The sequence below is a fragment of the Calonectris borealis genome, chromosome 6, assembly GCF_964195595.1.
Source record: "Calonectris borealis chromosome 6, bCalBor7.hap1.2, whole genome shotgun sequence".
In the NCBI taxonomy this organism is placed as follows: Eukaryota; Metazoa; Chordata; class Aves; order Procellariiformes; family Procellariidae; genus Calonectris; species Calonectris borealis.
The window spans coordinates 35,278,656-35,300,185 of NC_134317.1; the positions used below are offsets into that span (position 1 = coordinate 35,278,656).

Below are 21,530 nucleotides of genomic sequence, written 5' to 3' on the forward strand. Positions count from 1 at the left end.
CTGCTCCTCAGAAGTTCCAAACACGTATTACAGCATAAAGAATTAAATTATTACCTGTAGTGCCTTCTGCAGCCGCTGGCATCATCCCTTTAGTAACATTGTTTCTAGAATTATATACAAATAAAATTACATAAATGCTTAAAACAACAACATAAATTCCCCCCCCCCACCCCCGCAGTAATTATTGAGGCAGAAAAACACGGGCAGGGAGGATAACTTCCTGAGCAACAGCTGAGCCGTGTTGCACTACCAAAAGGTCAGCAGTGTTAAGCTAAAGCTGGGGAATAATCAAGACAGAAAGTGAAAGGCCAGCCTGAGATTTGGGGTGTTCATCAGCCCTGAACTGAACAGGAGGTAGTGAAGTTGTTTGAGGATTAAGCTCAAGCGCTGAAGTGATGGGGTTCTGTACACAAGAGCTCAGGCTGGGCCGTAGTCCAAGCAGAGTCAATAAAGCGAGTAGACTCCACCAGCGTCCCTCTCAGCGGCACAGCACTGGCAGTTTCTGTCCAGGACAGTGACCAGAGTGCAGACGATGTTAACTGGGGTACCACTGGACAAACACGTTACTATTGGCATCTTCTGATTTGTACCCCGCTTTTCTGAGGAAGGAACCCCCTTGCCTCAAGGAAAAAAAATTTTGCATTAATTGCCTAAGGGAAGAAATTGAGAGAAAACTACAAGTTTGCATAATTGAGGCAGACAGAGAGGAACGGGGGCACCATGGCCGACCGACCCATTTACTTTGAGTCCTCACCAAAGTGAAAGGGACACCAGTCCCCGTGGAAGGCAGTGCTCTTTCAAGGTCGTTCCCCTGCCACGCTAACGTACCAACGGGGTGCGATCTTTGAATGTGGATATGAAGGCCATTTGAGGACACTGTCCGATTAAAAGCTTGCCCACCCCTACTGTAAAGGCCTCTCCTCAAGGAGGCAGGATACAAAAGCTGAATTTTGTAGGGGAGATGACTTGGGGCAGGAGAAGGCTTGTTTATCATCTGTCTCTGGAAGGATTTTCAAAACTCTTCATCTTTGAGAATCTCCCCCACAGCTAATTAAACACAGAGCGAAACCACGTCTGAGGAGACCAGGAGCGCAAGCCTCCTGTAATCTTGCAGAATTCAGACAGACAACTATTGGCTCATATAGTGGGGGTTTTATTACAAAATATTACTGTAATAAACCAGATGTCAGCTCCAACAGAAATTATTTAATCTTGATGGAGGCTTTTTGGCAAATTACTACAACTGCTTTTAGGGAGAACGTGTACTTCAAATCATTTCCAGTCATTGGTTGTGAACTGAAAAGGGAAACCTGATCTTTGTAGTTGCAGACTACATTTACTGGAGCCATAAAAGCAGTCTTTCCCTAAACTCTGATAACTCAACATTGCCGACCACACTCTAAGAACGTGACCATCTTCTGCACCTTTGCTTGTATTACCTTTTCTTGGAGCTGCGTTTTTGAGGAGTTACACCGTGATCATCCCTCTTCCTTCTACTTTGTTTCGGAGGTGCCAGGGATATTTCCTAAAAAAAAAAGAAGAAAAAAAATTTTAAAACACGCTCTCTGAATGGAGGAATTAAGACAATATGTGTAACATTTCTTTGCAGGCTGTTGCATAACCTGGTGTGTGAAGAAGTTGTTACAGCTGAGGACCAGAGTGTAGAATATGACTAATACAGAGTCATTTACAATGTTTTCTTTAAATATATAAAAAAATCTTTTTTTCTATATATATAAATATATGTATATATATCTTCATATATATATAAATGGTTTCTTACTGAGTTTAAAAGCCCAATCCAGTACCGCCTGAGTTTGGTCACATAGCTGAGACTGGGGTCCGCTGCCTCCATTCAGTAAGCATCATCAGGTAAGCGCTGCGAAAAGCCTTAGCACTGAACAGTATTATTCCAACCTGACAAGCTACTCCAGCATGAGCGAAAGTGCACATAATAGGGCTCTGCATGGTTATTTCTTTCAGTGAGGTTCTGTGTAAAGATCTGGATTACAGCCTGTTAGAAATTATTACACTTGTTCAGAGAGTTCATTCTCTGTTCTTTCAGCTATGAAAATGAGGATTAGCAAAAATGGAGAAACTGCTGCACTGCACACAAACTGTCCTAATGTATTTTTGTCACAAAAGGCTATATATTTCTAGCCAAAGCAGTGTTCAGAGAAAAGGAAATGTAGTTGTGAGCTACTTAAAGTACAAAGTTTTCTATTAAAACACTTGCTAGTATAAAACATTATGGAAAATAAAAAGCTGAGTCAGGTGTAAAATCCATTGAAATTAATTGAAAGATCTCTTTTTTCAAAGACCTCTGGATCAAGCTCTGAATCACAGTAAAATGTGATATACGGAGAAACTACCAAACAGCAATCTTCTTCTCTTAGCTAATAGGAGTGACACTAATAAATATGTACCTGACCACTGGATATTAGAATATTCAGAAATAATACTTTATAACTATAAAATAAACGTAATTCATTAATATACATGCCATAAAATAAACTCTACTACTATAAACCCACACCTGGGTTAAACTTATCCATGAAATGGAAAGAATGCCTCTGGATTTCTGTGGGCTTTTGGTTAAATGCATGTGTTACTTTGTAAAGATTTCGATTTATGTGTCCTATACCACTTTACCACATAGCATGGTGAGAATACTTGCCAAAAATAGTTACAAATGCCTCACTGCTTAAAAAACAAACAAACAAACAACTTTAATATCTAAAAGAAAGCCCCAAATAAACTGAAAAATTAAAGGAAAGCAATTATTTTTAAAAGTAAAAGAAACAAAATTACATACAAATACCTGCTGGAACTGCACATTGCTAACTGTACTAGATTTTGCTTGAAAAGGACTCAGTGGTGTCAGCTGACTTTTTGCTAAGGTTAGAGGAAAAATAAAGCAAATATAGCATTAACACACAAAACTTTCATGGAAAAACATCTTGTATATTATATGTATGGTATATGCATCTTGTGTGTCTGATATTTTCCAGTAATGGCAAAGGTAAAGTATCTGAGCTTAAATTTTAATGTATAGGAAAACTTCTTGGTTTCTTTCATAAGCTAGAGCTGTACTTTGAAATCAAGAATTTCTGGTTGACACAAAATATTCTCCTGTCCTTTAGCAGCTTTTAACTCTGAGCCAAAAAAAAGAGAAAAAAAATCATTTACATCAGTCAGATTAGAAAGATAAGTTGAAGGTGAGATTTGTGCTGCTGCGATTGCTCCACGGTACAATGAAGACAACAGAAAAGCTTCCGTTTCCAGTAGACCTGTAATATATTTTGCATAACATAAACAAAACTACTTTTTTAGTCAGTCCTTTGTTAGGAGAGGCACTGCATTAAGGCAACTATGGCATTCATTTCTTCTTCTTTAGAAAGCTCTTCATAACACACCAGTTTGTACATATCCCGGTGTAAATCTGGGAAGAAGTTAAGTCATTATGAGGAACAAAGTGGCTTTTCCCTACTGTTTCAAAGACTAAAAGGAACTATATTACCAGTAAGAGAAAAAGCCCAACAGAGGAACTGAGAAACAGTCATCCAGTGAATCAGCAAATCACGCACAGCTGCAAGCAATGTTAATGGTAACCCAGGACAAAATATTCACAGTCGGTAGGACAACGAGCTACCATTGCAGTGGCCTGTCTGGTTTGGCAGGGAAGCAGAAGATTCTCTTCCTCAGATTTTTAATCTAACACTTTTAGAAGTATTAGATTCATTAGCAAAGAGAAGGCAAAGCAATGCGCAAGAGCAAATACTAGTTACAGAAATTGTATTTACTGTGTGTGTATATATGTACTTTTTCCTACCAGATAGGCCTTTTTTCCCCCTCAAAATTAGATTTGTGTTTGCATGGTATCTGCTTATACAGTAGTCAACCTTTCCTCACCCCAAGAACCTTTGAACCCGCTGGCAGGTATCAAATTTGATGTGCAGTGACAGTCTTATAAATATTCAATTCCTACAAGGTTGTGTGAACATCATCGAAGGAAAGAAGGGCAAGACAGTGCCCTCCGCGGGAGGAAAGCCCCCGGCATAACCTCCACAGCGGGCTCCCACTTGTCCAGTGAATCATTGTTCGTGCCTGAGCAGCAGTTAAGTTACCCAGCGAAGAGCTGGGGGTCAGGTAAGGGAATAGAGGAGGGAACAAGAGGAAAGGGAGAAGGCACAGCTGGGGTTTTAAAGTGGTGGGGGAAAGGGAGCGGATTGCAAAAGTGTAATACACAAACCCATAGGAAATCAAGCTTCGTTAGTTTTGCTGTGCACAGAGCAAATTGTTTACATTGGGCTGCTGCTAATATTGATGCCATTGAGTATGTGCAAAAACTTGATGACCTTGATCCTGTCATAAGCTCCGCTGCTACGCATTGGAGAGTGTGCACAACCCCGCTGACTCTGTAGTCCAGGCAGGAACTACAGACAATTTATGCAATTTAGCCACTGAACCTGCCATGAATTCTGCATTGGCCTGTCTTCATGGAGGGAGGGAAGCTTAACTGGCCAGAGCTGTGAGATGGATCTGCTTAGACCTCCTCTTACAGCAGGGTCCCCAGAAAAGACCAAACTTCTAAAACTTAAACAGCCCCTGCATGCACACACATTTTATTCTAAATAAAATCTAGAAATGTTAAAATAAAAATGCAAAATGACTGGGGCAGACAGAACAGTTAAAAATATGACATACACACCCACCTCCTCTGCCTACTATGTCCTGGCAGGACGGGTCCTTGCTTCCACACTTGGCTTCAGTAACACAAATGTATGCCTTCTATGCTGTATTCTGAGTGTACTAAATAACTATTGAGCCTAACATGTTTTTAATAACTGCAGGTATATGACTGAGGAACCGCAAACTGACCAGTTCTCTCTGATCCCTAGGAAGTTCCTTCTATCCTTTCTGAATGCAAGGGGTTGAGCAAATACTGGCATTCAAGCAAGAAATTATTTTCTGTCATTGTCCTTTACATCTGCAAAAAAACGCATAAAGGGTCAGACATCCATGTTTTCCTAATTACTAGTCAATAACTTGAGGTCAATGGGAATTTGAGTTCTCAGCTTTTGACTAAATTAAGTTTCTGAGAATAGCTTTTAAAGGAAATACAATACCACTGCACAGCAAAATATTCCCTGACTAAAACAAATTTTAATTGAGGTTCGGTATTCTACATATTGAAAGATTATTCAAGAAGATGACTTCTGATTTTACACAGCATTATATATTCTTCTCTTTTAATCCAAGGACTAGCTCTCATCAATTATATGGCTAAAAAAATGGTGGTAACTCTCAGCAGTTTTTAACAGAACTGGGTTTTTTTGAATCAGATACAAGCACAGTCATATCATCTTATCTCCCTAATTAAATTCAGGTCTTCTACAATGTAGCTTTGTAAACCTAAACCAAGACCAAGGCAGGCATTTTTACTTAGTACATGCCAACGTGACTTGATGAAAACTACTTGAGTGACACAAGCAGTGAAATAATCTTTTGTACTGAGGGACACATTGCACGAAATTCAGGCTAAGGCTAACTGCTGGCTTCAGAGGCCTCATATCTAACTCTCTCTAGGGCTGAATTTGCCTCATCATAAATAGGAGCAGTAAATGTCACTTTTCATACAGAAGGGAGTCACAGCGTAAGCCAAGCTATCTAACCTCTTTCTCCAGAAAGCAGACTGATCTTTTTTATTTTGTATCTCATCTCGGGACCTCCAGCATAACTGATCGGTTAATCTGTTTTAACTTCTTGGTTAATATCAGAACATCCAAGCGATACTGGTAGTTGAATTCAGTTTCACGGTGAATTTCAAACGGTCCCCCCTCCCCAAAGGGTGAAAACAATGAGCAATTTACTGATGCCCTTTCCAAATTCTTGAGATGATATTCCTTACTATGAAGAACAAAGGACCTTAGTACTTAAGTGTCAGTAGGAGGATTGCCATAGACTTCAGTTACACTGAGATTCAAAGCAGCATCTCTGATCAAAAATGATCGTGAAATAAATGGAACCTTTTTAGACAAATAGAAGCACTCATCTGTTTAAAATGTGTTTAGGACAGGTAACCTATGTTGTCAGTCATGCCACGGAATAGTAATAGCAGCTTTAATGTTCTCTGATAATATTAGAGAATAAAGTAATGTTTCCATTTTTGTATTCAGATTTCTGGCTGGAAATAAAAATCATTAGTAACATATAAGAAATGTTTTAGATGTTTTCTTTTTAGGGCTATCAGTGCAATGTGAGATAAAGACTTCATGTAATGGTACAAATTGTTTCAGAAATATTGTACACAGCTATTCACCTGTTTCCTACAATATCCCGATAATCACAATGTATTTGAGAAAGGACTTAACATACTGTAGTATTCTCAGTGGAAAGCTTCAGAACATCTGTTTATTTCAGAGTCTGAAGTTGAAGATAAAAATAAGACAAGCAAAAACTCAGAAGATATTAATAGTTCCATACTTACTGAGCTCATTAATAAATTAATTGGATCCCTCCCCAGCAATATTTCTTTTCCAAACCTGGAAACTAAATTGTTGACAGCAAAAAAAAAACAACATATGTTTCGTTTTCAACAGAATGTTAATTTAGGTCTGAAGAACCTGATTCTGCAGTGTGTATTGGCCTAAACGTCTATTAAAACCAATGAGAGCTGGAGACACAGTTCAAGCAAAGACCAGGTCCTACATCAGTGGTATGACATTGTATTTGGCAAAGACTGAGAATGTTTAGCTCATGTCAAGCTAGTTGCCGTGATACAGCTACTGTGAAACCTAGCCGGGTTTCAGAAAGCAGCTTCCCTTCAAAACAGAAACACATCGTAGAGAAAGTTTGTCCCTTCCATTTAATGTCTTATTTTACCCACACTCACCAAATCAGCCTTCTCACAGTCACTCTAACAGAATTAGATAGTTGGAAGATAAGAAAATGGACCTCAGCTGTATGTATATGGCTGGAGGAATAATACCACTGCCAGGTAACAGGTTTCAGTGCAGGACAACTACTTGTTCTCCCAAAGTCTATTTGGAAGTGTCATCAGGATCTAAATGACCTTACAAAAGGGAGTACTCAAACAGAAACAAAAAGATATTAGACTGTTTCCCAGTTTTGGTTTTTTCATTGCCTTGTTGGACAAGGACGAGGTTTCAACCATATGCTAAGACTCTTCACTAAAGTTAACGCGTTCTGGAGGCAAAGTGGAAAAGGGGAGCAAACTTGATGAATGCTACCAGTTCAGGGTACACGAGTACTGCCAGAAAAATCACAGTGTAAAAGTTATACAGTCTGATTTAGTGGCTCTAGAGTGTTTAAAAGAGTAATCACCTCTTGTGTTTTAGCCTCACAGAAAGGAACGGCAAGGTGATGCCTTCTCATGTCATTGAACTGTGAGCTCCCGGAGATGGGGCTTGTGACCAAAAGTGCCACCTGATTCCACCTGGCTGTTCCCTGCCACTGCACGAGGAGCATGGGTTCCTCTGCTGCAGTTAATAAAGCATTTCAAAGTGAGTACTTCCACTCTCGGAGACACCTGAAATCTCAATCCACATCTAAATTTTTCAGTTACCCTTTTACAAGATTTCCATTCTTTTTGTCTCTTGCAGATTGTGATCTATTTATAACAGCTCAGCTATTTCTAAACCTTAAGCAGACAGAAAATTGATGCGTCATTGTAAGGATATGCCTTTGAAATGGTTGGGTGGGAAAAGAAAAAAAAACACAGGAAGGTGACAAAAGCAGAAAAAATAATAACTTTGTCTATGTAAAAGTATTAACATTTCTTACCTTTTTTTCTATGCTGTACCTCACGACTTCCTAAATCAGCACATCAACTATGAATTCTAAGCACCTATGCTTTTTAAAGTAATTTCCTAATTCCTTTTCTTCTTTCCCCTCTCTTCCCCCTGTTCTATTAATAGTTGAGAAAAGGTCTGTTGCCTGCAGGGTTGGACAATTTTATCTGCTTTTAGGATGTACAACCTAGCTCCCTGAGGATTTTTTATATTGCTACAGCGTGCTGTTAACTGTTTATTACCAGAAGGTTCAAAATTGTCAAAGTACTTAGGAGGGAAAAAAAAAGAAAGATTGTAAGTGCAAAATCAATTGCAAAGGAAGAAGGAATTCTATTTTAGCATAATATATGGATTTTTTTTCACACGGAGAGAAGTTCAGACATGGATCCCATATGAATTATAGGAAAAAAGCAGTATGGTCTCCTCATTTCAAAAAGAATATATTAGAGTTGGAAAAGGTTCAGAGAAAGATGCTCAAAAGTTTGGAATGACTTCTCTGCCTGGAACAGCTGACTAGCCTAGTCAGGAAAAGCCTTTCCAGTCAGGAAAAGAGGCAACTTAGCAGGGATATAGCAGATTTTCAAAGTCATGAATTGGAGAAAGCAGGTTAATTTACTCTTTCTTCTCATACATGGATTAGGGCACATCAAGTGAAGCTGGTAGGAAACATATCCAAAGCTTGCAAAGATACTGTGGATGCTAAAAGTTTGTCAAGTTCCAGGGGAGGCTGGACAAACGCATGGAAGAGAAATCCCCAGGTTACTAGACAGAAAAAAAATGCCACCACATCCAACTCAGGAGTGGCCTGAGCTGAAAACAGAGTGTGAGTCATGTTTGCCCTGTTCTTACTTTTCCCTATGCAGCCCCTCAGTTTCTGGGAGACAGTGCCCTGGGCTAGACAGTCCTTCAGTCTGACTGAGCATGGTTGTTTTTATGTCTTTTTGTTTCCAAGAGCTGTAATTTTCTGGGGAACAATTAAAAGGCATTAGAATAACAACAAATCAACAGTTCTCAAACATTTTGTACCACAGTTTATTTTCTCTTCAGTTTTTCAAAATATCGCGCATTCTTATAATTAAATGTTTCAAGTAAACACTAGATCTGTTTTTGCAGATCACCTTTGGGCCACTGATGGTTTCATGGACCCTCAAAGTTCCCTAGGCCAGCATGCAAGAAGTGCTACTAACCCTCATGCTTTGCCTTAAACAATAGCTTATAAATGTACTGAGTTAGGAAGGCATTTTTCCTATTCTGCAGAGCCATTCTAATGTACTTAAACCAGTAGCGTTTCCTACTAGTGCAGATCCATCAGTATACAAGTGACAGAAGGAGAAGCCAGAGCAAGCTATCAGCAGCCGGCTCCTTCTTGACACCAGTCATATCTAAGTCAGAAAAGCAGTAGTCAAATGTTCCTTGTGTCTTCCATAGCCTTGGCCACTGATAGCAGCAACAGCAAGCAATGTTAAGGAAAGCCTAAGGTCTCAGTTCCTTCTTTCTTTGTAGTGTGCATGCTGAATAATATCACTACAAGGAGTGCAAATGCCATCAGCTCTGAACTGTAGGTGTTTTTATTATTCAGGTTGTAGTGGAATAAAAAAGTTAAACAATTACCCTAAACACTATGGAGGACAATTGTGAATCAGCCGTCCTGATGCCTAAAAACCCTTCAGAGAGCACTCTCAGAAATAAGACTTCTAATCTTGAAAATTCTCTGGTAAACTGGGTTATTTATAATTTCCTTTGGCAAGAATGAAAATGTGTATGGACATAAATGTACATGACACATAGGTTATGTGTCTACCTTGTATGTCTCTCTTACTTTCTAAATTAATAATTTAAGCATTAACTACCATTCCAAATAGTAATACTGGAGAAGAATTTTAAAGACCCCAAACTGCAATATATTTTAAATTTTGACCCAACAGCACCAAATTTTAAGTAAATGCAGTATCACTAAAATAGAAAGCAGTAATTGGTTTACAAAACCTGTCTTATCTTATCCACCTTTAGATTTATTAGCTAAAGAAAACTGGTAAACCTTTGGACTGGGTGGGGGTGATCTTGCAACAACAGTGGCTGAACAAATATACATGGTTTATACACAAAAGGCTCAAAAGGAGGAAACGGGTATTGGAAGGTTGGCTACTAATTAACTCAGGCCTATCGGAAACAGAGACAGAAAATGAACTAAACTACAGTTTGAACTCTATAGAGTTGTACTTTCATTTAGCTATTTACTGAACTGAAGCACTTTAAAAACATGGTTAAGCTGTAGTTTTTTATGAGATATGTAAATACTGCCCACATTCTACATGTTAGATAGGTGTGAAAGATTAACACAGATCTACAAACAGTTCCCCTTTCTGGACAAGAAAGGCGAAGGTTTTGCAGCATGGGTCACCAAAATCTTTGACAAAAAGTTTCCCGGTATTTAAGAGGAAGTGACATCTTCTAGGGAGGATGTTTTCCTTCACCCTCTAGAAATAACTCCACATATTCCTGAGAGATCTGCTTCTGGTTGTTATTATGCAGTGACAAAGGCACAATCCGTTGTTGCAGTCATTTTGTAGTGAGTAATTATGTTACCTACAAGCATTATGACTGCTTATTGTGAGTAATTAACAAAAGCAAACGAATTACTGTGAAACACAGAGCTGACTACTTGTGCAAATACCCTACAAACCTCTTGAAATTGCATACCGGAGGACCTGACAGAATTTTGGGCTTTTTACTTCTGTAAATACTAGGCTTTTTTTACTTAAAAAGTGAAGAAGGTGGGAAATTCTCAGATAGGTGGGAAGTTTCCTCAGAAGAAAAGATAATTGAAATACTCCTGAGGAAAGGAGTGTGGCTGAGTGAGCGCATTTTAATACAGCATGGATTTGTTTGTCCTGTGCTAAAAAAAAATCCTCATTTCCTTCTGTAGAGCTGGGTAACAGCTGATAGATGGCAGCATCACAGGCTTGCGTGTGAAGCAGTGGTCAGATTATTTGTTTAGAAAGAAAAAGCGTGCATCCCTTCTGTTTATAACAGATACGTTATAACTGTTTACAGAATAGCTTTTCTTTTTTTTTTTTTTTTTAAAAGTGGAAAATATATTCCATGTGTTGATTTGTAAAGCAACACAGAAATTCAAAGCACGTGGTATCTGAATCCTTTTCCTCTGGATCCCATAATCCTGGGTCATTGTGCTATGTGGCATTTGCTGGTATATGCACTGCAAACATATAGATAAACTATAGTTTTGCTTTAGCTAAATAATAGGAGCTATCTTTTGTGCAATGACAGGATGCCATTTGTTACCACCAGTGTAAAGCATCTTACTGTTTCAACTATAAAGTTAATGTTGATATTACAATGAGACAGTAAAGGTCGCTTTCTTCACTTTACAGAAGTGAAAACTAAAGCAGAATAGTGAAAAAGCTACAAACTTATTTCTCAATGTCTGCTGCTTCTGACTGTTTAAAGAATGTTGAAAATTGCATGTTGCTATTGTAATTAAGATGACAGACAGCTGTACCTGCAAAATTCAGCTGTCTCTTACTGGGAAGAAACTAGTCAATGGTGAATGTTCCAAAAGGTTCACAAAAGCTACAGGGATGCTAGTGATGGCACAGGAAAAGGAATGCACGGTCCAAATGTGTGGCATGATTCTCCTGCTCAGTCATGGGGAAAAAAAAGACTTCCATTAACATTTCAGATTGAACATGGATTTTTCTTTCTTTTTTTTTTTTAACATAAAGTCTCTGCTTTCTTAGAAAATTGTTTAAATTTAGCATAAAACAAACAAACGATGTTTCTTCTTGGTGCTGTCGATTTAAAGCCCTCGAAACACACAAACAAGCATGTTTAGAGAGGAGACATTGCTTTATTCTCCGCAGGGTGCAAGGTGGATATTTTCCACATATCAAGCACACTGCCACAAACTCCAGGCTCTCCTTTATAGTACAAAATTAGCAAAACCACGCCTAAAGCCATGCCTAACTCATACATATTCATGAGATTGTGTAAGCGTTACTTCTTCTCTTCCTTGGCATTCTTCCCAGTCCTTCTGCGCTTGCGCGGGGGTCTCCGGTGGTCATAGGTGGTCGTTTGGGAAGGTGCCCCCTTCTCATTTTGAAGCAAAGTTCTGATTTAGGGCACAGGTTTGCTGCTTTATTAGGAACAACCCTGGCAACCATTCAAGTCTTATTAAAACAGTCTTTGAAATACAGCCTTTTCTATATGTTCAGGTCATCTTGACACTGCTTATCTCAGGGACTAAGGATGATGTATTCCAGGAAGGTTTGGGAGGAACGAAGAGCTACATCCTTGATAAGAGAATGACAATTCATCGCACTCCTTGGAAGTAGTGACGAACGTTAACCTAAGAGTACATATTGTTTAAGCTTATAACTGTCTTACACTTTATTTACATAATTTCCAACGCTTCATTGGTGCTGGCCAGAACCTTCTCTTCTTTAATTTTCTTTTTAGGCTACAAATGTCAATAAAATCACTTTTCAAAGTATGTTAAATTTATGAAATAATGTCTCAGGCTAATTCTACATGATGCTACGTCTCCTAGGCAGAAGCACAGCTTTTAATTCAAGCAACAGATTTGTGTGCTTTAATATCTTGGCAGGTCCCAGATTGAAACCCTGCTGTTAACTCCTGCAGTTAACCATACAATAAAGCATCTTCTCACTCCTAGAGCCTGAAGAAGTGCTCTTAGCAACAGTTCTATAAGGTAGTGCCTGCATTTTTCTTGGCAGACAGAGGTGTGTCAAAGTATGACTAAATCACACTGTGTTGCATGTTATTTCTGAAATAATTATATATTCCCCTATACTGCTCTTAGCAGCATGAACCTCCGTTCCAGCCTGCTATCGCAGAGACAGAGAAAGAGCAAGAGAGAAGGAAGGACTGTCCACATCTGGCCAGGAGAACCAGTGGCATCATGTAATCCATGGGGCAGGTGAAAGATTGAGATTACAGAGAGGAGCTAATGATACTAGAGACCACGTATTTCCTTATGAACAACTTAGATCTATATTGTGCCCTGCCATGGCTGCCACTGCCTTTCTTCACTGAGCAGAATATCCCTGGGGAAGAACATCCACTGAATGAGGGCTCCAGGAACCAAGTACTCTGACCCTGTCATTTCCATTGCAAGTTTGTTTATGATCCAGGATGACCATATTTCTTTTTTAAAAAAACAAACAAACACTTTCCCTTCTGACTTGCTACACATCCTTTCCACCAGGTGAATAATTATAGACAGAGCTGGTAAATTGAGTTGCCCTGAAGCTAGCCTTTGCTCACAATTACCCCATATTGGAGGCTGGTAATTTATACTTACAAACAGAATGTATCTGCAGCAATAGATGATAAAGGCTTATTTTTTAATACCTTAAAGGCCTCTATTTATTCTGCTGACCTATTTTTTTTCCTCCTTTTTAAGTTCTCCAATCTGCTCTGCTGTCCTTTGCATCATTTGTGGCATTAAATGAGGTATCTTTCCCTAGGCAGTGTTCTTCAAAGGCATTACTTTATGAACAGTTTTAGTTATACTCAAGAATTAAATAAAATAGAAAGAAATTTTGAAAAATATTCTTATATTGACTTTTAAAATCAAATGTAGATCTTTTCAAGTTAAGATTAATACCTGTGTGAGATGTCAGATGAGTAACGTGGAAAGGTTTGAATACACACACATCCATTTAATAAAATACTGACTGTCACGCTGTCGGCCAAACTGCCCTGCTGAAGAGCCTCACTTAAATTTAGAGCAACAAATTCTTAAAATAAACATCTGAGGTATTCTCTGTACTCATCAAATCCCCGGACTGTCAGAAAGCTACTAATTAGCATCAAATGCTTTTGTGCTTAATTCACTATGATTTTGACTGAAACAAAATGAGGTAACTAAGTGTTCACTACAACCCCTGAGAAGGAAAGGTTTGGTACCAGATGGATCAAGACCAAAGCGTGTGACATTCCAGCTGAACAACAGATAAAACGGGGAGGCCAACAGGGCCAACAGCCCTCACATACAGGGCTGAGCTCCTAAAATAGGTTTTTAATAATTCCAAATGTTTGGGATTTTTTTTTACTGCTTCTTGAATAATATCATTCCACCACAATAGATCATACGAGGAAAATTTCAGGCTAACAGTAGTTGGCAAGATAAGCATATAATCTGCATTTAAAATCTGATGTACATTCATTGATATAAAAGGTATGAAAAGCACTACCTTTAAAGTTAACTGAAACAATGCTAAATGTGAGATAGAATTACAAGCGGGCCAATAGTGCTTCAAAATGCAACTGACAAAGGAATTATTGCAATGTTTTAAATCAGTCAAGTGACATGAACTTACTATTTGGAATATTGTTCCTCCTCAGGGTAGGTATGTAATTCCAGTAGATTATAATTATGAGTTACATAAGATTCAGTGAAAAGTTATAAGGATGTATTTAAAATATTAATCACTATTCAGAAATAAGACTTTTAAAACATCAGGATAATTAGTTCCATTAGGTAACTTCTCCATTGATACTGCTCTAGCTCCTTGCTAACATAAGTCCATCAGCTGATCTTTATGTCATGTCACATGCAAATGTCTTAATTAGGCTTATTCATAACTTCCTTTGTTTCTGAGCTGATCAGTGTCAGGAATCATGCTTGCATTTTTCATTCCTACTCTAGCGTAAAATCTTCAGAGCTACAGGAGGTAGGCTGGCGGGGGGGAGGCACTGAAGTCAGCGAGCCCAGTTCCCTACTGCATTGTATCTGTGCGGTCCTGGTCTGTGAAACGGGTCTGGCAAACCGCTATGCCTTGACTGGAAGGCAAGTTGCCTCGTGACAGGATTTCGCACTCCAGTGTGCACTCCTCTTCCATGAAGAAAGTTACTTCACAGGGCTAAGACCATTCAAATATCAAGTTTGAGGTTTCTACTCACTAGGAGAAAATTACATGCCCTCTGCAATATTAAAAAAAAAACTCCTATGCTTTGAGAGTCAAATTTCATTGATTGGCTGTTATTGCATCTCTCTGAATCATTACAGACCACATCCTGATATAAGATTCTGCATCAGTAATATATATGGAAAGTCTGATGCTGGTGAGAAATTTAGTCAAAATAAATTTATGGGTAGAGTTTTGGATTGAGAAGAATGCATGTAACTAACTCAAGTTAGGACAAATTTGATTAGGATTACATATTGTAAAACTTGTATTCCAGGTAGCTAAGTCAAACCAAGTCAGAACCTGAAAGCTGTTCTGTACCCTTGGTTCTTGGAGTCGATCAGAGATATTCCCTACAAAACAGCAGTACCACTTTGCACTTTATACCACTAGTCTTACAAGTTCTGTTTTCCTATACTAGTTTCACCGCTATTTTCATGTAATACAAGCAAAGCACCTCAAATAACATCCTGTTAACATAAATAAGCTTGAATTTAATTCCTTATAGAAGCACAAATTTAGAGTAAAACTTGAATTAACTGATATTCTGGGACAGTGCTATTTCAAGAGGTCCAACAGGGATGGTATTTCGAAATACAGACCCACACTGTGTGAAAACCACATGCCTTTTTCTCTTCCTACATACAGGCAGCTCTGACTTTCAGAGAAAAAGCACATGTATCGTGAGCAGAACAAGAGACATGATGACACAACGGCATGCAATACAAGTATTATTTGCTAAGCAGATTCCTGAAGTCTTATAGGCAAGCTTCCCCCAGTGAGGAATGCTGGCTGCCACTGTACCATCACTTGCACTACCAGGGAAAAAGAAACTCAAGTTTCATTATTTCCAGACCTGGGAAACTCAACTTTAAGAACTAACTATACACTCAAAGACACTCTCAGCAGTAAGATATCATTGCGGGATTTTTTTGGTCCATTAGAGGTAACTGTCCTACCAACAGAAAATTCACTTTCCTCTGGCCCCATTCCCACACACACTCCCTACAGCTATTTCCACCCACACTACAGCTCTTTTTAACTGTGTTTAAAAAGCTGAGAGAGAGAGAAATGTACTGCTGCTGCTAGTGCTCCTCCTCCTCAGGTGGGCGGGTTGGTAGCTGGTCAGTTTTCTGCAGCATTTCTCATTGCTGGATGCGTGGGAGGCCGAGAGCAGGAAGGGAAGGAAGCGGTCCTCTTAGGAGGGGAGGCATATCAAAGCAAGTGGGAAGCAAATAGCCCCTTCCCACCTGCACATGTGCAATTATATGCAAATGAAAAACGAACACAATAGATCTGCAAGCAGAGCTTTCCAAGCTATGGTCCTAAAAGGTATCAAACAGCTTGGGCCTCAAAGCCACATTCAGGGGTGACCAGATCTCTAGGAAGATAGCATTTTTCACCCACGAAGAACGGACCCGTGGGGAGGGAAGGGGGAAGGGAAGAGGGCGTTCCTTGCAGCTATGGTTTTGTACGTAGGTGGAGGGTGGTTCGAGGGGAGGAGTGACAGATTGCTTGTGGCAGCAGGGAAGAAAGACGTAGGAGGGTGTTTGCCTAGGGTCCCGTCTAACCTAGGGGGTACTAGCAGGGTGAATGCAGCGCAAGTGGTGTGTCTAAGCTGGGGCGGTGGGAGGGGAGGAACCCACTGGTGGATGGACCTTGCTTGGGGCCTCTCTCCTGGCCTCATCAACACGGCAGCGGCTGCAGCAGCACCCAGCCACCCCCACACTTTCCCTGGTGCCCTCTGAGGCCAAAAGAAAATGGAAACTACTTCACTCACACAGTTTCATTATGGACTTGCTTTCATCCTTTTCCAAACACTTCTAGTTCCCCACTGATAAGATGCAAATTAACTGATTTAAAAAAAAAAAAAAGGAAAAAAGGAAAAAAAAAGTTGTGGTTTTTTTTTCCTTCTTGCACATTTTCTTGTTACAGGAGAAATTCGCTACTGCATGCCCTCATCCCAGCCCCATGACTTCAGATGTTATACAGATGCATTATCTGAAAAGTCTCTGACTAAAAGCCCTGGGGAAGGCACTCTGTTCCCATGGGATTACTCACATTACAGATAAAAGCAAAAATTTGCTTCTCCGTATTACATACGTTTCCTGTGTTTCAGTCTTTCCCTGGGCTAGCTTATTGTTAGAGAGTTGAGAAACAGATTCGTTTTCCACTTATTTTAAGTCTACTTCTACCCTCACTGACGTCAATGGAAGACTCTCCACTGCAGTACTAGGTGTCCACGTTGGCACAAGGAAATTTGAACCTGTGTCATCTGTGGAGGTGTTTTAGAATATTGTCAACTGAGACTGGACTAAGAAAAAACAATTTGAGGATTGCTTGTCAGTACAGTAATAACCAGTTAGCAGGGATGAACTGGAAATTTTCCCATTCTATTCCTCAAGCCTTCACAGACTCATTTTTCCTTACCTTCATACACTGTAAGGATGCACTTATGACCCACATATAGAGAAATTAGATGCTAGCTGTTAGACCAGCAGAGGAAAAGATTAAATTTATAGCAAGCCTGGACACAGCAGCACGGGACATGATGAAGTACTTGTACCATTTATTATCTGGTCTTGGTGAACTACACTGGGAGCTCTCAGAGGCAAGTAAGTGAGATGTACAAATTAATGATTAATTAGAGGTATATAGGTGGCATACAGAGCGCAGCTGAGCAGCTCTTGGAATTCTTCTTGGGAGCAAGAGCTCCCACATGCTGAAGTTATATGTTTTTCTGGAAAAGAAACCAAAAAAGCCCAGAAACAAACCCCAAAAACATCTGCTCAACTCTAAAGTCCTCCTACAGTCTGCAATTTGTTTTCTCTTTCCAAACCTGCTGAACACACTGCCAGGAAATTTCTCCAAGGGGAGGAATTACAACCTGCTTGTCCTTCTGGCTATTGCACTTATACTCCCTGAGTTCCTGGCTTGGTTACTAGGGGTGCTGCTCACCCCCAGTATATCCAGTCTCCTGCAGTCTCTCTCTCTCCTCTTTGCTAGTAGTAATATCATCCATAACTCCCAGGTTAAAGGTTATCTCATTCCGCTTATCCTCATGCAACTCCATTATTTTCACTCTTTTTCCTGTTTCTACTATAGAAGTCTTTTATTTACTTTTTAGAAAACATTTTCACTTTGATATTCCACTCTGCAGAAAATGGGGTGTGCAGGAAGACTATTAAAAAACCAGGATGATATCTGAGTTACTTTTTGGACTGGCTTTCAGTCACTAAATGGCTGTCTGTGAGAAAATTACAAGTTTCTAACACCTCCGCTCCCCCCCCCCCCCCCAAAAAAAAAATCCCACACCACCATAGGTAAATTCAAGCCACCACCAGCATGTTTTAAAATGAAGTAGAATGCTAGGCTCAAGGAAGATGGCTCTTCTGTCTCCACCCCTTCTTCTTGAAACCAATTTAAAAAAAAAAAAAAAAGAATTTAAACATTAAGCATAAATTCAGTGTCAGCGCTGTGGAAAGAAATCAGTAGCTGTTGCAAGACAATGCTTGCTGTTACTTCATTGTTTACAAATGAGCAGGCCCCACTCATTCTAAATCAGACATACAGCTGGAAGACAACAAAGAAAGGATCTACACCATTATTTATACGAAGCTGGGGGGGAATAGATGGGGGGGAACAGATTAAAATCAGCATAAGTAAAAGATGAATCAGACCATTGACTTCTATTTTGGACTCTAGAAACAGACATCCTATGTAATCAGGTCCTGATCACAGCCTTGCTGATGTGCCCCATGTGCAGGTGGAATTTATTAAGAGATTTCCAGGGGTTTCAAACAGCCTCCACCTGCTCTTACCCAAGGTTAGCTTCCACACACTTATTTCTTCATTTCCACGACGATACTGACAAAAAGATTACCCTGCAGAAAGGTTCAGTTCCTATTTTTCTGTGAAATGTACAGACTTTCAGACATAGGATATCAAGTATAAAAATGTTACCTGCTTATCAAACTCCCCATAATTTGGTTATGCCTGGATGAGATATGCAGTTATCTCATCCTCAAAAATGATTTTTAAAATATAAATCTAGGTAAGGGTTCAGATTTGGCAACTGTGATAAACTGGTGTCATTTAGACTGGTTTAGATGTAATTGCATGGTACTTGCTGTAAAACAGCATATAGGGCTGTATATACTCAAGATGACACTAATAGGCTGCATCTTTGACGATCATCTAATCTGTAGGCAAAAGTTCGAATAGTCTGGATTGCCTAATGAATTCTGCAATTAATTAGCTCGCAGTAGGCAGTCTCCCAATGCCTGCAAAAGCACCTCATGTCCTGTTCTCAGTTATTTTTTGTTCACAGTGTACAAGACTGAAAACAGAGACTGCATAATACAGAAATGTTCTGTGTCTTTTTTTGTGCCCATTTAGTTTGATTACAATTTTTACAACCAAATTTAATATATCCTGAGAGTTACTGCAACGGAAATGCCAATACAGATGATGCTGCTATAAGCAAGGGCTGAATCATTTCTTGAAATGAAGAGCAAGGTTGCCCTCTGGGGACTTCTCTAGAAGTGCTTCCGAGACCTGGGATTTTTTTTGTTCCAGCAAAATAATTTTGCTACAAGGTTTTAAGATTTTTTTTTTTTTTTAATACAAATGTGAATCAGGACAGCCAGTGCTAAGAACGTGCTACACCGAGAGATGAAGAAGCTACATTTCTACCTAATGCACTGTATTGTCATTTACTCCATGGTTCATCACAATTTTCAGTATCAGTCTCATGCTGGTATGTGTCAGCCTAAAAAAAACTGCTCTGATGCAGTTACTGAAATAAAAGTGAATTTAGTATTATGGACTCCTACTATGATGTCCATAAATTCTCAGATGCCTTCATCTTCTATTTTATAAAAAATGGCAATTTTCCTGGTTGCAATTTCTGAGTCTATTTACGCTGAACACATGCTGTGTTTGAGCTTACAGTTGTTTCCCTAGCTGTATCGGGGCAGTAACCATGTTAGCTGATTACCTTCCAGGATAACCAGTTTTTGGTGGGATGTTACATTAGAGCAGCTCCTTAATCCCGGCTCACTAATCAGTGTCAGTAGCTAAGAGGGCAGCACAGGTGTGGCAGCAGGCGTGAAGGATGAGACACAGGGAGGTCAGAAATTAAGAAACTGGTTTTGCTGCTGAAAACAATACATTGTCAAAATGCAGTTTCAGTCCACAAAGTTCGACTCTGAAGGTAATTTGGAACGCAGCTTTCCCTGCTTCGCGCAGCAACCACCATGGTTTATGTTATTGCTACATACGGCGCCATTTGCTTCACCGAGGAAGGAACAGCCCCTCCTCATGTTCTCACACCTCCTGGCCTAATCCAGGACCCCTTTGGCCCAGATCCTGTCAAAGTAAGGAAAACCCTTCATGCAACTACCGAGCAAGGGGCCTGCCAGCTTTGCTTACAAACCCCATGCCGTCGCCCGGCTGACCTTCTGCCTCTGTTATTCGCTACGTTGACTGGAAAAGGGCTGGTCGGGGGTGGGGGGAACGGGCGGGCGGCCGGCCGGCAGGCCGCCTCCGGGCCCCCGCCGCTCGCCCTCCCGCCCTCCGAGGGGGGAGAGCGAGCGGCGGGGGGGCGGGAGGCAGGCGGCCGGCCGGCCCTCCGAGCCGCCCGGGAGCGAGGGGCCCGGACGAGGCGGCACCCCGCGGCAGAGTGAGGGGAGTTGAGAGGAACGGAGCCCGGCCCGCCGACCGCTCCCCCGCGCATGCGCCCTACCCCACCCGCGCCGGCTCACACCCCGGCGTACCGGTTACCCGATGACGGCGATCGACCGCGCCGGCTGCCGACATGGCGGCCCGGGTGCTGAGGCCGCTGCCCAGGTAACGGGGAAGCGGCGGTGGCCGCCCTGAGGGGCGGCGAAGCTTCTCCCGCGCACCCCCCTGAGGGGCTTTAAATGGCGCCGGGCCGGCCGCGCCTGCAGCTTTGCGGTTGCCTTGCGGCAGGGAGCGATGAGTCTGGGAAGGCCTCTAATGCCGGGGAGTGTAACCCCCTGAACTAGTATAAAATATAATTTAGGCCTAGATTAGCTTTCCCACTCTAAAACGAGCATGTACTTAAAAACTACCTTAGGACGCCGGGATGTTAGCACGGAACATGTTAATTGGCCGTGTTCTGTGCTCTTAAGTAGCTGAAGGATAAAGTTGCCTGTTAATGTTGATGCAAGCCAGGTGTTTGAAGTCCAGCAAATGCCGTTGTTACCTGTCTTCCTCAATAGAGTACAGTAACAATTAATAAATGACAGCCTCATTACTTAAATTGAGTAGCATGTTCACAAAACATCGCAGCATGGGTATCTCCTTTGAGCCTTGTTCAAGCTGTTACACAAACCCTATGTAAAAGTACATACACGCAGGGACATGAGGGCAGGTTTGGTGTAACGGAAGCTTTGGAAATGCACTAGTTTTTGACAAGACCATTTTAAAAAAATGCTAGTATTTATATGTCCAGTAAAAGGCTGTAAATCTTTCAGAGACACACACTGCTAAGTATCAAACATATCCCCCAGACTCTTAATCTTATTATTTCCAGGTTCTCCTTCTAACTTGAAATTGAACACACAGAAAACGTTAGTAGTTGGCATTGGTATCTGCTATCTATTTACTAGTAAGCAAAGAAGTTTCCAACTGTTTTGATATCAAAACTGTACTCTAATTTTACTTGATTTTGAAAAGGAGAATGTAAAACAATTGTGTTGAGAAATTTTTCTTGACAAAGCTTTGCTTAACTCGGCAGTCA

At 40.5% G+C, this 21,530-nt stretch overlaps 1 protein-coding gene and 1 long non-coding RNA gene across 4 annotated transcripts in view; one reads left to right on the plus strand and one right to left on the minus strand.

Annotated features, from left to right (window-relative positions):
• Positions 1-86: 86 nt before the first annotated feature.
• Positions 87-20,271, minus strand: LOC142083747 (uncharacterized). Its single transcript, XR_012674157.1, has 4 exons — positions 20,224-20,271; positions 19,764-20,134; positions 1,440-1,525; positions 87-104 (listed from the first exon to the last, which is right to left on the minus strand). It is a non-coding gene; the product is annotated as an uncharacterized LOC142083747 (long non-coding RNA).
• Positions 20,272-20,493: 222 nt separating this feature from the next.
• HIBCH (3-hydroxyisobutyryl-CoA hydrolase) overlaps positions 20,494-21,530 on the plus strand; it is a 49,347-nt gene continuing 48,310 nt past the window's right edge. The window contains exon 1 of one of the 3 annotated variants that reach the window (XM_075153656.1): positions 20,494-20,614. In XM_075153656.1, coding sequence (XP_075009757.1) covers positions 20,583-20,614 — 32 coding nt within the window. In that variant the 5' untranslated portion in view covers positions 20,494-20,582. Of the gene's footprint in view, positions 20,793-21,530 lie in introns of all 3 variants that reach the window. The other 2 variants (XM_075153654.1, XM_075153655.1) reach the window with 2 other exon arrangements.